We start from the raw sequence: 19,253 nt of genomic DNA, 5'->3' as shown, positions 1-19,253 counted from the left end.
CTATATTATGACATCAGTAACAACATCCTCCATTAATTTAATGATGGTTTCTCGGGAAGGGATATGTTTACCCTTGTATTTCTCCATAAATTTTTTGAACGTAGATGATTATCAATGGATAAGGTTATATTACATGCAATAAGCATCGTTGTGAGATCAGAGTTAAAGTCTGACTTGATGTATTCATCGTGTTAAATTGATTTTATAGATGAATATCGATACCCTTATTATGAGATGAGGATAATGAGTGGCGTGTAATTCTAGACAGGGTACTAAGGCACATTTATATCGACAAATCCGACAAACCATCTGTTTCTCATCCGGCAAGTATTTTCCAAATTCCTAGGCCTCCATTTTCAGAAATCCAGACAGAAGGCGACGTTATTTTTAACATTTTATTCAGTTCTCTATCGACTATCCCCATCTAATATTATTATATTAATATTGAATAATAAAGGCGGGAATGATAACGTTCATGTTTGATAGAAGATGTATATTATTTAATCAATGATGCCATAAGTATTTCTTCTCTTCTCCTCGCACACTTTTGTATTCTTACCAAAATTATCACCCTTAGGCATAAGATAACTATTATATGTTAAAACTATTTACCATTGAATTTGCCGAAGGAATTATCTTGGAGCGTAGAATTCCAAACGTATCTCAGTTTTTTTTCTTCACTCCTCGGGTTTCTGAGATTCCTGAGATTATATTAATTCTATCTTATTCCCTAAAGTTTTGCATGGAAATTTTCCGTGTCTGAAAATACACGGAATTTTGCAACCCTATTTTTGAAAAGATTTATAAATAATTTTGAGAATTAGTGTTCATTTATTGTAATTTTCTTGTAAAAAATAAAAAAAAGTGTATCACAAATTGCTAATACACTTTTGCAATTACTTCATGATTCCTTTATGTAATAAATTTTATTTTGATATTAACAGCACATTACAATTTAGTAAATAAAGATGCACGAATATATAGAACAGAGTCCTATCATAATAATTTATCATTTGTTTTGTGTTTGGCTGGATATGTAACTGAAAATTGGATAAATTATTTGTGGATTTTTTACGATCAAGAATGAGTAGATTTGACACAAAGTAAGGACATAAATGATTGTTTTAATTTCCATCTTTGACCTAAAATGTAGGTTACCACAGCTATCCTGCGTGTACACTAACATTTTACTTTTTACATCAAATATATGCAAAATTATTCTTATTTTCTGAGGTATAAACTTACTAAATTTACTAATAACTTTAATTTTGGACATTGAATATAGCTGTTGCAAGTGCAATTTAGCTTTATTGTTGAAATTTTCAAAAATGTCAAAAAGTTTCTAGATATTACGTCATAGTTTTTATTGTAGCTACTTAGAAGTTCCAGCTATTGTATTGAAAATCCTACGGAATATAAGTTAATAAAATTTTCTTGAATATAAAAGTAAATAAATAAATACTTCCGAAAATTTTAAATATTTTTAATGCAGAAACATAGATATTTTGTATGCTTGGAGAATACATCATATGATATGTAATTAGTGCCATAGGGTCTGCTATATTGAAGACAGGAGGTGCAGATCTTGATGACTTAGTTATTTCTATATTCACTAGAATATTAAATAAAATACATATACACCATAATTGGTGCTAAAGTTACATGAATGGCTTCACAATAAATATGGAGATTACTCTGTCTCTGGTTCTCCATAATATGAAGAAGGGAAACTTCTTGTCCACCCTTGATAGATAGTTCCACTAGAATGTAACAGTGTAATGTTACATTGGATATGATGGAAACATAGGCACTCACAGACAACATTGTCTTCATAGTACATGAACCACAGCAAGAAACAGAGTCATCAATATTGGTGCAGCAAAGCTAATTTAAGAAAAACTATAGAGAAATGTGTCCTACTTTAATTGACTACCAAAGGCAATAATTAGAGGTTTATGGTAGACTGTTTGGGCAAAGCTAATAGTCCTAATAATTCAATGTTCAAAAATTTGATTGAAATGTGAGAAAATTGCATAAAGACTGCCCAAAAGTTCCAGGCCAATTTGAGAAAGACTGGAACCAGAAGATGACAATTGCAACCTCAGCAATTTTCCTGAGGAAAAATAATTCAATAGGCAAGTTACATAGAGATGGTAGAGTTGTGTATGACCCTGCTTGGTGAGATAAATACTAAAGGTATCCATTGGAGTTGCGCTGATTAAGTATAAGTAAATATTATAGTATTTCATTTACTCTATTTGACCTAGGAATTGTCTTTGAAGTCGATATACATAATGTATATTCCCTTCTGTAGAAACGACAAAGACGCAAACCTAAGCACAATCAGCTCAATGGAATAAATTCTCTCTTGTGCGCTGTACATTGGGCTACGTCGTTCCATAAATTGATTTTTTTTGTTTACCTTCTTTTATATCTTATGTCATAGTTGATTTGGGATGGAATTTAATCCAATCAGATTCCAAATTGATAGATTAAGCAAAGATAAATTTCCTGCCCATAATAGAATCTTTAAATTTTATATATAATGTTGGATGAACTGAATCAAGTATAAATATATCTTATATTTAGAATAAAAATTAAAAACTCTTAATTCTTAAGGTTCTAGGAGGATTCCCTGGAACATGATTGCTGTTTACGTTTTCGTCATGAGACGCTTTCTCCTCGTACTAATTTGCCTTGTGACATTTTCGTCTCGAGTCTTTTTTTCCTTAGATAATAATAGAGGGTATACTAGTTCTTCTTAGTTATATATTTGTTTGAAATTTTTACAGTTGTAGCCCAGCTTTGAGAAATTAGAAACAAAAATGTAAACAAGCTAGACAATAGCAATTCTTAAAACTTTAATAAATTATATATAAAAAATACGCAGGTTTCAAAGCATTAGGAAGGAATCACTGAATGCTACTGCTGCGTTCCGTTGCAAAGAATAATTAACAGTCATATGTAGTCCATTTCTTCATCAAAATGCAATAAAGAGATATTGAAATCTCTATTTACATCATAGAATTCTAGATCAAGATGGGACCTCGTCCTTGAATGTCTACATGCATTTGTGAATATGATATATTTATATTATATCAGCATACTTGATTTACTAATCAGTTATCACAGTCATAGATTTTGCTGTGCTCGCTTCGACCCATCACATGGGCTTCCCTTTTGTGCCTTATGAGTAAATTATCTTGCAACTTCATAGCATTTTGATGAAGAAATTGACTTCATATGAATGCTAAGGATTTTTTGCAATGGAACGTAAAAGTAGCATTCCGAGATTCCTTCCCAATATCTTGTAACCTACGTATTATTTATATATAGTTAATCATATTTATTAAGGTAGTTGAATATTTACACCCTGGAAATTCCTTAGGTGACTTGTGGCACCGTCCACCTTCATGGAGATTAATTTTCCTTATATTTTGTCCTTCATATCAGTTTTTTTTCTTAAATACCTTTCCACCACGTAAGCCTCACCGTTTCTGAAGGAAGTCCAATTTGAAGCTGATCAGCCGTAGGTTTCAAGAGCCCTTGCTTCTCAGATGAATCAAAACTGAGAAGAAAGACTCCTCCATTTACTACTACATCAACATAATGGTATTTGAAGGATTCTTCCACGGACATCTCTAGCAATGAAACTGTGGAGCTCCTCCTTCTTGACTGTTTGAGGTGCTAGATGCCTGATTGCATCCCCTTTGATAAGCCATGGACTCACACCTTTTGGAGAGATTATCCTTCCAAAATATTCAACTTGACACTCCATAATATTGCATTTGTCCTGGTTGAACGTTAATCCGGCTATTTTGGTTTTTGAGATCGTTTCCAATAAGTGAATATCGTGACACTCCTTGGCCAATCCCTGAACTTAACATCGTGAGCACAAAGGAATGTGGCAGGCATTCCTTACAACACGCGGTCCAAATGTTCATAGAAAATTTCTGATAGTACTGAAAGACAAAAAGGTTGGCGCATGATGTAATATTTTTTTAATATATTTATCAAAAGCCGTGATAGGCTGACTCTAGAATCTATGGACAAGAAACAACTGTAACGACCTGTTCTTCTTTACCACAGTGATAATGTCGTGGCCTATTTTATTGTTTCAATCCATTTGGTCTAGTTGCTCCTTTTGCTTTGACAAAATAGTTTGGGACACAGATCTCGGTTGTAATTATACCGGCTTGACGTCTGATGCAAGCTTCAAAGTAACTTTTACTTCAAAATTTCTAAATTTCCAATAAAACATATGCGGAATAATTATTTTTAATTCCTTGAGAGCATGCCCAGTGTTCTTCCCAATAAGAATATATATTTTGCTTATGCGATGTAACTCAGAGTATTCTATTTCTGACTAATTCATGATGTGGACCGCATTGTCCCATTGACGCGACCGTTCCGCAGTGACTTTGCTTAGTAAAAAGGAGGGTCGTACTTGACAAGTTGAAAAAAATTTTTAAATTTACTACCAATCACAATCTCCTGTCTCGATTTCGGGATGTAAAATATATCCTTAAGTTTTTTTCCATTATATGCAAGTTTGATTTTGACGACTCCGCGATTATTTATGTTTTTACCGGAGAATCTATATACTTTGATTTTACCCGCTGAAAGCTTTTCTTGTGACAGTCTTAACGATTTCAAAATTGATATTGGCATACACATAACCAGAGGTCCCATGTCCACTTTACCAATGTGCTTAAAACTCTTCGTATATACAATTATTTGAGGGAAGAATTGTATCGAAGCCCGTACTTCTATCAACTGAAGATCTCTCTTAACAGACTTTAAGTATATAGAGTGAAGATCTAACTCTTCGCTTTTTCATCTGAATTCCTAACATCTAATATATGCTGCTGCTTACTTCCGATTTGAGAGTTTTTTCTTTTTGAAACAGGTTTTTCTAAACGACTATTCTTATCGCAGTATCAACATACGGCATCCTTGTCTGGATACTCCATGATTGGATGAAACTCCTCTTTACAATAAGAACATTGTCTTTGATTTATGTTCCTCTGTGTACTTCTTTATCCCCATTACGTTATGATATTCGAGTAGGATCCGTGCGTAACCGGCACATAATTTAGATACTGGCTCCTCAGGTTCCAAGATTCTTATTATAGCGCCCACCGCTTCACACCTTCGTAGAATTTCAAGATGTTCCTTTACTTTAACTTCCTTCTCCTTCGCCATCAGCTTCCTCTATCCATCTATGCTGGTATATCTAGTGCTGATGATGAAATCTGTATTTTCAGGTAACTTGGGCTGTTTATGAAATTCATTTAATTTTTAAAAGTATGTTGTTGTATTCTCCTCTGATGATTGTTTCATAGAATAAAATTCTTCTCTAAACAAAATTTCATGAGTAATACACACAATGAGCTGATCTAGCTGATTAGAAAGGTCGAGGTTTGGATTCTCAATGGTGTTGGTCTCTATAAGCTGCTCCGCTTTCACACCGGCCCATATAAACAGATTATTAATTTTAAACTCCTCTTTTTCTTAACAACAAGAGGTCTTCCAAGAATGTATTCCGCCACTCTTCACCAGAGCTTAAACTGAGAGAATGCTCCGTTAGATGTGCAGACGACTTGGGTATTTGGTTTGCACCCCTCCGACATGATCCCTTTGTTTGATTACTGGATTATGAAATTGTATAAATTTTCATTGTAACTTTCATTGCAAACAAGGAGATGTTACAATGCGAGATATAACTCTTCCTTATATACCATGATGGTTCAGACCTGGATACTTTTTCGAACTGTTAGCCAAATTGAATTTACGGGGAATTATGTGTCTGCAATGCTTGCCAATCATGTTGTAAGATCCAAAAACAGGAAAACCCTAAATACAAATGCAGTTATGAACTATAAAAAGGTATGATAAGGGCGATCACTTGATTTACTTCAAAAGTGACACAAAAAGTGTTTGTCAAATGTGCAAGGAGACCCAACTCGGACAAAGGCGTACTTATTATGAATGCAGAAGATGCAATGTGGGCATTCATCGAATCTTATCATACTCGGCAAGAAAAACAATAAATTTTATTTTCCTTTGTTGATCAGAATAAATTTAAAATATGGAAATTGTATTTCCTTTTATTAATTTTATAAAAGATTTTTGCTTTGTGTATTTAAAAAATGAACATCGCAGACGGGTTTTGCTCATACGTTCCTCAATAAACGTGGGCGTATAGCCCATTGTGTGTAGGTGACGTCCAATTTGAGACCTAATTTATCTTAGTCGGGTTCATACGAATACTATATTAAAAAATTTCAGTCAAGAAAATAAGACTAGCGTAGTTGGGCAGTAATGAGTAATGAGAAAAAAATGTTAGAAATAAATCCATCTTAAAGATTTAGAACAAAAGCTAATTATGTAGTAATGTCCGGCGATATTACTCCTTATTAAGAGCATCAAAAAAAGATATTTTCCCTGTTATTTATGCTTATATAACAACATACTATTATCATGAAGGATATACACAATTGCTAATTATCATGCTACACCCAATGTAACTACCCCCGTTGTTGTGACCATTTAAGCAATTGTTTTTGCCTTTTATGAGTTTTCTGAACACCATTTTTTGGAGCTTATGAACCATAGCTAATCCTTAAGTGATAAAAAAGTAATATTTACTGACTATGTAATATTGGAAAACCTAATGATCATATCCAAGTCTTTAAGCGAAGAAACTAGTGTCAGACAAACTAGTTGCAAACCATCCAAAGCTACTACTTCCGTTGTTGTGACCATTTAAGCACTTGTTTTTGCAATTTAATGAGTTGTGTATCATAATTTTTCATATTTTTAGCTAAAATAGAATCATATTTTATGGTTGGATTGAAAAAAAAATGAATACTTACTGTTACATGGTACAAAATTCAGAGTTTCATTCCGAAGTTACTAAATATTTTATACTTTTTACTGATAGCTGTGATCGTAATTTGGGGTGAATGACTCAAAGCATGCTGAAAATTATCTTAACTTCACAATTTTGAATGGCAGTATTGTTTTGTTCCTGTTGGAAGGCTCGCTTTTTTTTATTTAAAGTAAATATAATATCACGAATATGAATTGACTAATTCGTTCGAACCATACACAAAAAAAAAGTATCAATCAATATATGATAAAAGAAAAATAAACAAACACGACAGTAATTCGTATGGAAGAAGTGCTATTCACTTAATTATCAATTATCATCAAACATGATGGTATATGGATTCATATTGGAAAAGACACATGGTGGAACGAACAAACATAACACCAAATTAGACAATAGAAGGGATTTCCTCTTCGTTATGAGCCAGGATTTATCAGTAGAAGAGGTGGTTGGATGTGGTGAGGCAAATCACTGAGAGAATTCGAAGAGGCACTCAAAGGTCGGGTCGCAAGACGAGCATAAGGAAATGAGATATGTAAGGGAGGAAAAAGGTACAGCTCAGTACATTTGGAGTAATCTAGAATTGAAATAGAAAGATGACGTCTCTTCGTTAATCTTCTTTCTTATTTGAAGAGGAGGAAGCAAGCTACACCATGTAGTCACACAATGGACTTGAATAACCAGAATTCTATATACGAACTGGGAATCCATACCTCCAGTGGATCTCAAATAATTTTTATTATATGAGATCCATTTAAACGCAATAAAAATTAATTTGTTCTTATAAAAAATGTATTTCGAATCTGAAGCAAAAACTGTATATATATAGTAATTTATTTATTTGAGTTATTGTAGTGTAGAGTAAAGTATAAGTTATTAAAACCTCTAGTCCAAGAAGAATTAGCATGGCGGCAGATTAATGAGTTCTCGTAGTACACAATTGAGGAAGAGTTATCGAAGTATCGAGTCTAGGACGAATCATAATGACAATTGGTCCTTGAAATCTGGGTCAGAAAAAGACGAGTGAGGGAAGGCTTTATATTAATATTAGCGAACTGCATTGAATCTATCTAACAACTTATAAATGACTTCACTGAGTAAGATCTCTCCAGGTACTGGACCTGATATCTATCAGAGGTTCTATCGATATGGATCATTCCAGCTCTAATGATTTCTAATGCACAATTACAATATTCAAAGATATTTCCACTCAGTTCACTAAAACAGAGAACTCCATTTTTCCTCGTTATCCACTTACAATTTTTCTCACGTTGGATATACTTTATGTGAAAATGACACAGAACCAGAACTGAATATACCTTGAACAGTCCTATGCCAATTCAACAAGTACGGTATTGACATCATATGATCTTAAAAAATAAATGATTTTTTTTTATATAAATTTAATTTCTACATTTTTACTAAAGTTGAATTTTATTTTTAATAGTTTGAGCCAGTTTCCGTAATGACGGCTAATCAAACTATTGAATTCAAGCCTGATGTACAAGAGTCTGTCTTTGTATTCGATGAATAATCTATAAAAGGATAGTCATTCATTGATGAAAACGATGTCCTCCCAAGTATTCGAACTAATTGGAAACAAATCGTAACATTTTACTAGAAACTCATTCGATCCGAAGAAAGTTACTTCCATAATTAAGGAAATTATCACTTGAGCTTCAGCCATTGGTCGGAAAGTTGGGTTGATAACTTGTATATAACTTGATATGGGTCCACCAAATCAAACATAAAGGGAGTTCGGAATAGCGTTAAAGTAAGGCAATATCATTAACACTTTTCCTAGTCCTCTCTCATCACATGAACTAATGTTTGATCAAGAGCTTACGAAATAACTTAATTAGTTGACATGCGATAACAATATCAGCACATTTTGTAAAGAAATACAATCTTTATCCGATACTGTGAACATTGAATTTTTTTCAAAATTTAATTGCATGTCAAGATCAAGAGTCATATAAAATTCATCCAAAGTGGTCAAAGAAGTCTATTAACCTTGGACAATTTCAAAGAATGAAAGTGAACCTTGCCTCCCACCTTCCCAGCCAAAAAACCATAGCTGCATTTCGATTGTTCGTTTCTACTGAATCATTTGATAATAAATATTTTACGACAGTATGATTTTGTGATCAAATAAGGCTTTGCTTTTTACCTCACCACTTCTAGAAGACGTCTGTTGCTCTCGGTATAACTTTAATGTTTAAAATGTAAACATACCATGGATTTCCTTTATTCTTTCCGATATCTTTTTGAGAACTTACACATTAATGGCTATAATGGATGGAAGCCAATACAATGAGGCATCATTTTAAGTACATCGTCTCTTATAATATTGCAACATCAGTTTCTTTTGATTTATAAGTATGATTTCATGTTGTGCAGCCGCTTTATTCAAGACTATGTTGAGAATTTAATAAGTGCTAAAATCCTACATCAAATATAATGGAATTTAAAAAATTTCTGAAACTAGTGACTTTGTCATAGTACATCCTGGGAAAGATACTGAGAGCTATCAACTTGAAGATTCCATGTTCCTTACTGATATCAGGGGGGATATCTCAACAGCTTCCTATAAAAAAGGAAGTTAATTATAACCAAAAAACTTATATTTGTTTGCCTGACCTCAAATACCTCAAAAAATGTCTTTAGCATGCTTGGAAAGTTATTGCATTCGCCAAACTATTAAGTCTTCATATCTCCAAAGTTAAAGTATTATACTAAGGACTATAACAATTTTTCTTCTTTAAATTTACTTTCTAAAGAAACGTCTTTTTCGAAAAACTCTTTTATTTATTGTAGCGATTCTTCAATTTCATTGAAAAAGCCAGCTATATATTTGAAAGCTACAATCCAAGAGTATGTAAAATTAACAATCCTATTCATGAGATATCTTCGTCAATCCCGACAAATCATTCCATTAAATATATTACTTCTGGCCACCCTGAAGCATTTGGTAAAGTCGTAATTTTTTTTGTAACTTTAAGCTACACTTTTATTGTAGATATAAGTATAAAGATATATATGTAGTATAAAATTTGAAGGTGCCTCAAATGTGTTAGTGGCAAGTAATGCGAACAAATGCTTAAAAATGAGGCAAATTGTTTCTTCATTTGTAAATCCTCTGTTTATTTGTATTTTATTATTTCAATTATTATCAATGTTATTTATTCATATATATAAACTTAAGATTTTACGTTATTAGTTCATATTTTTCTCCTTGGATGGCGCGTATCATCACCAGACTCTCCTTTACTAAGGCACTGCATAGTTGTAGCTTATATAAATTATTTTTATTCTCACATTAATTAGCTGTGTAGCCCATTGAAAATGTAGTATCGCATCGGCGTTCTGAAATATTATTAATAAGAAAAAAAAGGCGTCCGTCAGTCTGGAGTCTTATAGTCTGTATTAATTTACGAATAATTTTTCTTTGGAAACTAAAGGATAATTGCATGGATAATGTACTTTTAATATTTTATTTTCTATTTACGCATTAATTTGCTGTGTATGCAACTGAAAGTATATTATCCAATTGGAGTTCTGAAAACAAAAACAATACTTAAAAAATACTATAAGAGGAAATTATTTTTCACTTGAGACTTAAATCTTTGTGCATCCAACCTATTGTTTTGCAATTTTTTTCTAAATTCATTGAACGTCTCTTTTCCAAGAAATAACTAAAATAGTATTTATTTAATATGATTTTTCTTATTAGTAAGTTCAATTTCATAATATTCTTTAAATTTTTCATGTCCATCTTTGTAAATGCATTTATCTTGTTGGTTATTAGTTGTAGTCAGTTATAATTTTACCAACACGAAATTAAATATATTTTCCTTCAAGTATAATAAAAGTACTTTTAACTTTTATTTCTCCAATCCAATAAAAGAAACAAAATTCAAATTAGTTTTGGAATTTTTAAGAGGTCTTCTTTGATATGACTGGCAATGTGAAATCCAAAGTTCTGAGCATTTGCTTGAATTTGAAGAAAATTTATTTTCCAAATTGTAGCAGATGGGAAGATCTGTACGGCCGAAATTGCTTGTACGTCGGATAACACTGCATCCAATTTAAAGAGGGATTTGAAAAGAAAACATCACTCCGAGTTTTGTAATTTGGAAGTTTTAAATGACAAAAACAGATCATATAATGATATAAAGGCATCACAATATCAATCTCTTATGACGAATTTTGTTACGACAAAGACAATTAAAGTTATTTAAAAAAATTAATCATGGACGTCTCGAGTATCTGGACAACAGATTAGAAAACGCATGGTACAAGGGATGGGATAGAATAAGTTCACAAATATGTTCTTTTTTTAATAAAGATATAATAAATTGGGGTTTTCAATACAGATTGTATGAGTAAAAATCTATAAATATTTAGTCATAATAGGACAATAAATAAGAATTCAGGACTAAATAAGCTGAAATATATCACCAAAATAATTTACATTAAATATTTCGAAAATAGATGTACACGCTCGAAAAATTATTGTTCATAACTTAAACATTATCAGTTTGATGTTAGGCAACCTTACTAGATTTGAGCTTGTTTTCAGATTATCTTTTTCTGCCTTCCTATCGGATGTTGTCATTGAGTAGAGAAACCAAATTTTTCCCCATCACGTTCAATAGGGTTTGAGAAATCTTGCCAAGAATGCTTGCCCATTTGTGACCTTAATCACAAACAGTATCAACTCTTGCTTCGATTGTAGTTTCTGAGCTCTTTCTTGACTCTTTATGGTGGATTTCTTTGATAGCAGCAAAGTTAAGGTGTAATGCTGATTTAACTTTAAACATTTCAGGGATATGATGAAGTGTTTTTGCCTTTGGAAGCAGTTATAAATATTTTTTAAATTGTGAACAGGGTCGAAGATGAGATGACATTTCCTATTCATGATGTGTGGGTGAGTAATTGAAGTCTGGAGCTCACCATCAAGAAAATGAGTAAAGAACTTCCTGTTGACTGGGTGGTTATCAACTAATACGATCACTAACGATAAATCTGATTTGATAGAGGGTTTTCATAATTAGAGATGCTGTAGAGGAACTCAGCGTTTAATTTGGCAACTGATATAAGTACTACCACATCATTATGGTTTCCTCCAACGGATTTATCATCAATGTGAGGACTGTGTTAGTTCTTCGGTTGTTCTCGCAGCCAAAGAATTTACCTCTGACACACTCAACTCTTTCTGCGGAGTAGACCTAATTGATTATAAGATTGACATTACGCTCCCTGCTGTTAGGGTATTTTGATCCTTAACTATAATTTAACTATTAATGATGGTAGTCCAGTGTCTACGGTAAGTGTAGTAAACATATTACTAAGATACTTGGGACATTGAACTCATAGGCAATTCGACTTAAAAGATTTGATCATAAAGGGCCGTACTAACTTTTTGCAACAGAAAACAAAAAGAGAGAAGAATTTTCTTCTATTGGATTTCTTGAAGAGAAATGTTATCTGTTCTATGATAAAAAATAATTTCGAAGAATGAATTTTTCCATGTCTTTGAATCATTATTCAAGAAATATTTTGATCCTAAATACACAGAAATGTTGATTACTTCAGTTACTGATTTAATGACATTAGCCTCTTTTGTAAGACAGTGGGAGACTGAACTATTTGTTTAGCGTATGATGCCCCTGAAAAATTAAAAAGGTAAAGTATTCTTGGATTTCGAGGCTAGCCTTAATATCAAGGCCCCTACCTTCAGTCACTTCCAGCTTGACAAGGGTCAATTTGGGGGATTTAATTAGTATAAATTCCGACAGTAATGTTTTGAGGAACAACTTATAAAGCTCGTTAACCGTTAGTGTCTCTTCTTCCCCAAACATTTTGAGCTCCAAAACTTTCTGACGCTCGTTTTGGAGCTGGAGTTGTAGGCCACTAGTGGATGCTCGGATGACAAGGAAGAGGTAGAGGAGAAGAGAGGAAGGTTTGGCCATACTCAATCCACACCATCCTTTTTCAGTCTCCTGAAAAGTTAAGTAATTCAATTAAGTACATCATTCAAAGCTTGAATTAGTTCTATATTTTCTGGTTAAAGTAACTTAACCTTTTACCCAAAACTGGAACTTATTTTTAAGCTTATGCCTATGCGATCCTAACTTTAGTTCCAGTTGCCAATTAAGTTGACGACCACTTCCTTGTTTTTGGTTTACGGAATGGGTAATATAATCCGATTTCGTGAAATGGAGGCTGCATAGTCTTGAATTCTTATTAATCACCTATATTTTTGAATTTTCTTTGAGATGCAATTTCTGTCTTGAAACAGTCCTATTTGGATTCAGGTTCCAGATAAGGAGACATATTAAAGCAGGAAAACTTTGGTATAGGACTCTTGGGGTTGCTGTCATAAACTTGACAGCGTCTTTGGGCACAGCAATACCATCCCATCACTTTAAACTTAACAGTGACGGTCGGAATTCTTAAGCTATAAGGATAGTATCTTTCAATACTGAAAACAATCACTAAGAAATTAAAAAAATAAACGGTGTGATTGGAGTCGACCCCCTTTTATGCATCTGTATGTAGTCCAGATAGCTAGAGATTTCCATCGAAGAATCCTTCAAATACCATTTTGTTGATCTAGTAGTAAATGGAGGAGTTTTTCTTCTCACTTTTGATTTATCTGAGATGCGAGAGCTCTTGTAACCTATGGCTGATCAGTTTGGAATTGGACTTTATCGAGAAACAGTGAGGGTTTATATGATGGAAAGGTATAAAAGAAGGACAATATATAAGGAAAATTAAATTCCAGGAAGGTGGACGGTGCCACACGTCACCTAAAGAATTCCCAGACTATAAATATTCAACTACCTGAAGAAATTAGGGAGAAGTACCAGGGAATACAAGACTTACCATAGACTTGGAATTGTTGATATGAAAGAAAAGCATACAAGCCACGACACACAAATTATGGTACAAAATATGATGAAAGAATTTAATATATCAAACAACAGTTTTTGGCTGTCGTTACCGATAATGCCTCAGCTATGATAATGACAGTTCGTTCGCTAAATGAAGGCATTGGAAGTGTGGTTGAAGTCAAAATAGAACAAGAAGATGGTGATGACGAAGAATTTGCTATGAGTATAGTCCCAACAGTACACCATATGCGGTGTGTTTATTGCAATCCAGATTGTAATAAAAGATGTATCTGAGTCACGCATGGCAAACTTGTCATAGCTATAAGGAACTCCAACATTCTGGCTGTCATTCAGAAGAAGACAAATAAAATACGAATCTTAGATTGTTTCACAAGATGGGAGAGCACAAAACTCATGTTAGATAGGCTCATTGAGCTCCGAGAAATTGTGGATGATTAAGCAGCCGCACCAAAGTATTTTTATATGCCAGAATCTATTTCAATTACTTCTATTATAGAATGGACTCATGTCCTTGAACTACAATATTTAGCTACATGAAAAATGCAAGAAGAAAATTTTAATCCCGGCTGTTTTTTAAAGGAATGGGAGTCTTCCTTTAAGAACCAATTTTCCGTAAAAAGTATATGTACAGAAGAGATTCTTAAGTCCAGGATAAAACGAGAAGAAGAACTTAAGCCAAATTCACTATTCTTGACAAGGGTTTATCTCGATTGTAGATATCGTCTTCTACAAGAAGAATCTCATAAGATGTCAGCCAGACAAGCTATCATGGAAACAGCAATAAGTATGTTTCACATTCACAAGGAAGAAGGCCTGTTGATGAAATTGGATTAAAAACGATAATCTTCTGTCAACCCTTATAACTTATTGATCATTCATAGGGATAAGGTATATAATATTTTATATTATAGATAATATTCTATGTTTTATTTTTAAAAAAATACTTATTTAAAAAAATATGCAAATCGAAGGATTTTGGTTAGATTTCATATTTTTTGAGTGATCCAATTTTTTATGGAGGTTTACTAGCAACTATACAATATTATGTTAATACTGTTTACTATTTCAATGTAACGATGATGACGTTAAACACCGTAACAAATAACGATTAATCTCACAATATAATACTGTGCAATCTCAATAGATGCTTTTATTCGGAACTGCATATTCCACAAGGGACGACAGGATGAAAATTCATCCAAGGAAAACTACCAAGCTTCATAGGTTAGCAGAGTCGACTTTTTCCTTGGGAAGGAGATTTCAGGATCAAAGTAATGAAGAGATCCATTCAAGATAAGTAGGGAATTTAAATATTTTATGTATAATTAGTTGTTACTTTATTAAAAAATTTCCGAAGCGTGGTATTACATTGTGATATTATTATCATTATTTATCACAGGGTATGACGTCATTATCGTTAAATTCAAATGGTAAACATTATTAAGATCATGTTTCATAATATTTACTAGTATAACCCTATCTAAAATAAGATCACTCAAAAAATACAAAGGAAAAAAGAAAAGAAAAGTATAAATAATGTAACATAAAGAAACTTTTTTTGAGAAAACCCCAAAATATTTAACCTTTTTGAGTTTGCATCCACACGAAGCCAGCGTACCGTTAAATAAAACTATATTTTTTGGAAAATCCTTCTAGAGTGGAGTAATCAGAAGACACCTTTTACGCTTATAACATCCTGTACAATTAGTAATTATACAAAATTATTAAATAAATTTATTTAATATGTATCTATCTTTCTTAATAATTACTTAAATAATTATTATTTTCATCTGCTTCTTTTTTTCCAAATTGAAAAATAAGAATGAATCTTTAATATGCATAAAAAAAGAAAAGAAAAAAAAAGGCATATGTATGACAAAAAAGCCCCGCTTTAGATGTAAAAATGTCTTTTATTTTTCTTTTCTTTTTTTTGACATAAAAAAGTATATAAACTATCAAAATTGGGTACAAAAATGTAGTTGAAAAGTGTAACCATTCAAAATTGATCCATTTAGACCTTAAGTTCCAAGATCCAAAGAACTGTTACTTTTTTATTTTTTGAAATGACCAAAAAATTGGGGAGTAACACAAAATTTCTACATACAATGCAGTTTTGGATGGAAGTTAACTAAAGTAAATTTTAGAGATACAAAAAAACAACAACATAAAAACATACACTACATCTTTTATAAAATGGTGAAAATAAAAACATATTCTTGCTTATCAATATAAAATTTCCATAAATTTACCTATATTATAAAAGTAATTATTTAAGTCTTATCAATTTAAAGATTTTTAAGGATAAATTTAAATACAATAAGTAGATGAAATATAACAAATGAATATAAGATTGTATTTTGAGAAATTAAAAGTTGATTTTCCATAACACCTGAAGGTTTATTTATTTTTCTGATAATGAATGGATATCCGTTTTTTCAAATCGCGGTTTACCAAAAGTGAATGGTATATATCGATAACGGATCATATGCTGAAAAATAAAAAATACTGGAATTAGTACTAAAAATATATCCATGCTAGTGGCAAGAAATTCTTAATCAAAGTAAATGATATCTTTTGACCAAAACATAGTACATAGACTCAACAAAAAATAGTATATTTTAGATTGTAGTTTATTCTATGGAAATACGTCAAAAAATTGGAAAAATAATGTCTTATGAACCATTAACAGATGTATCACCGATGATAATGTTAGAGCATCATGTACCCTCATCTATATTTGATTCCCAATTTATACAAGAAGTCAAAGTGCAGACTATATGTCATAATCCCCATAATTATGTACAAAAGATAGAACATGAAGAAGCTGTTAAACCTTTTTCGAAGGCAACTATTAAAATAATTTGCCAAAAAATAGGTTGTCTGAAAAACATAAGTATTCATCAATTAAATTTTTATTACTCTGATTTGATTAAAAATTTAAATGTTAAAAATTATAAAATCCAAGTTTTTGTAATGATTCAATTTAAAGATGCATTGAAATTAAGAATGGCATGTGGGAAGTCTGGTTATTACTTATTAAGAGAGTATTTACCTCTGCCTTGAATTACAACTTAACAAAAATGAAGTTTTTGACATGCTAAAGATCAAGCTAAGAAGTATGACAGAAATGGATAGGAAAGCGTATTTAACATTTGGTGAATCTTCAATGAAGGGTTCACTTGACTATGATGGCAAGAGTGGCTCCATAATGGGAGAATAATCTTTTCATATTCCGAAGGCGATGCTACCAACGCTCTTGTTTTTATGCTTTCAGGAGTTTCCACGGTGAGATGGAAGCAAGTAGTAGCATATTATTTTACAACAAATACTTAGGATGGATGAAACTTAGGCCCAATTATAATTGAAATATCTCAAAGTATAAATAAAATAAATAAACCAGTATTCTTTGTGATAAACTTCCTTTTCTTGCTGACCCCTCCCATTTGATAAAAAATTGGAGAATTCTTCTCTAATCACATGATATAATTTTATCTGAAGAGACTGTAAAAGCTGAAAATCGTCCTTCAAATATAATTTCTCTAGAACATTTGAGATATTTGTTAATTTCCAGAAAGATTTTGTACTAAAACCAGCATGCAAATTTTGATCATAGTATAATAAACCTGAGCAATTTTGATTTTTTGAAACTTGAATTTCTGGTCCAATAAAGTGGCTAGGACAATACATGTTAGAAGATGACGTTTGTGAAAGGAGTGTGTTAATGGCTGCATGGCTTATTGACACATTAAGGAATTGGTATGACTTTATCTGCTGAAGAAAAATTATCTTTACTTTTAACAATAAAAATGAAGCTCAATATGATAATGCAATTATTTTTCTTATGAGCTTTACTAAAACAATTAAGTAAGTAAAAGTTATTTCAAAAGCGAAAGGAAATGTAAATTGGAAACCCACTGAAACAGGATCAACTTTAACAACATTGTCAATCATTGATATTCAAGGAAAGCTGCTTCAAGCGGGACTGAATTTTGTCATAACTTCTCATTTCTCTTCCGATTGTATTGAAAATGTTTTTGGTATAGTTTGAGCCACCAATTCCACCCCTTCAGCAAAATAATTTAAATATATACTTATATCAATTTATGAAAGATATAAAGTCAAGTAAATATCAATTTTGACGATTTTTCCTCTTTAGCGGAGATTCTTGATCTAAAACAACTTACGTAGATCAAGACAAAACCTCCTGTGAATTTGATTTTTATTCCATAATTTATAACAAACTTTTATGATTCAACCCAACTATCAAAAGATGAAATAAATATATAAAGCTATATATTGGGTTTTACTATCTTTAAAATAGAAAAAAAATGATTATCATTGTAAGGCATGTTTATCTTTTCAAAAAATACAATTAATGAAATCTATGATGACAGCATAACCAAACTTATAAACTTATCCAATTACACTGGACAACTCGCATAAAAAAGTATGGTAATTAGAATTCCCAAAAAAATAGTCTTGTTCAATATGACTCTAAAGTCAATGAAGAATTAGAAGCTGATATGTATTTTCAGATGAAAAAAATTAATTAATCATTTTTTTTTAAAAGCTTGAGGTTTCTTTAAAATTTATTCAACCAATGACAGATCAATAAAATTAATAACACATTATTTACACAATTATTACTTTTATTTTTTATTTCGCCAATTTCATTCTTAATATTTGTTCGGGCTCGGAGACAACATTGTTTCAATTAGCTCGTCCTTTTCATCAATTACGACAAATCTATTAGATATATAGGATGAAATAAGATTTGCATGTCCAAAATAAAGCCGAAAGAATTAATAAGATTTAAAAATTAAAGGAGAGAGAACTCATATACTCATATATATATTAAATTTAGAAAAATATATGGATATTCTAATTTTTTTATTAAGTGTCCAATCAAAACATGAAACAATTACATTAAAATTTTGTTACGTTTAAACTATCATTTTCAATGAAACAATTTATTATTCCAATATGTGACAAACAGCGTAGAAAAGAATTTTCTATTCAATAAGTTAGGAAATGTTAATGGATACTAAATGACTCTTATCAAGGAAATATTTTCTTTAGAGTAGGAGACGAAGCAGAGTTGACTTTATGAAGATTGAAAAAAAAAATCTGATACTTTTTCCACAATTCTCCTTATACTCCTCGCTGTATTTTCCATAACATTTTTCTTAATGAAAGTCTTTCGTATTTTAATATATGTATAGAATGCTTTCATACAAGATACAATAACTATTTATATGTAATAGCAGAATATAATATGCTTTACAGTCCAAACTGTAGAGAATAAAGAGACACATTATCTTTAAGATTCTAGAATCATTTTCCACTTGTTTTTGAGTGAGAAAATAGACTCACAGGTAATAAAGAAATTAGGGATGAGTTTGTTAAAGTGTACAACTTTTATAATTGCCCGTATAGAC

At 31.6% G+C, this 19,253-nt stretch overlaps 1 protein-coding gene across 2 annotated transcripts in view; it reads right to left on the bottom strand.

Moving 5' to 3' along the window:
* Positions 1-15,791: 15,791 nt before the first annotated feature.
* The window catches only part of LOC121127184 (protein RER1), a 45,062-nt gene continuing 41,600 nt past the window's right edge, over positions 15,792-19,253 (bottom strand). For both annotated transcript variants that reach the window (XM_040722529.2, XM_040722530.2), the window contains exon 6: positions 15,792-16,303. In XM_040722529.2, the coding sequence (XP_040578463.1) occupies positions 16,217-16,303 (87 nt within the window). In that variant the 3' untranslated portion in view covers positions 15,792-16,216. The remainder of the gene's footprint in view (positions 16,304-19,253) is intronic.

The sequence above is a fragment of the Lepeophtheirus salmonis genome, chromosome 12 (assembly GCF_016086655.4).
Source record: "Lepeophtheirus salmonis chromosome 12, UVic_Lsal_1.4, whole genome shotgun sequence".
NCBI classification, from domain to species: Eukaryota; Metazoa; Arthropoda; class Copepoda; order Siphonostomatoida; family Caligidae; genus Lepeophtheirus; species Lepeophtheirus salmonis.
The sequence above is the reverse complement of the archived record's forward strand: the minus strand, read 5'-3'. Positions and strand labels throughout refer to the sequence as shown.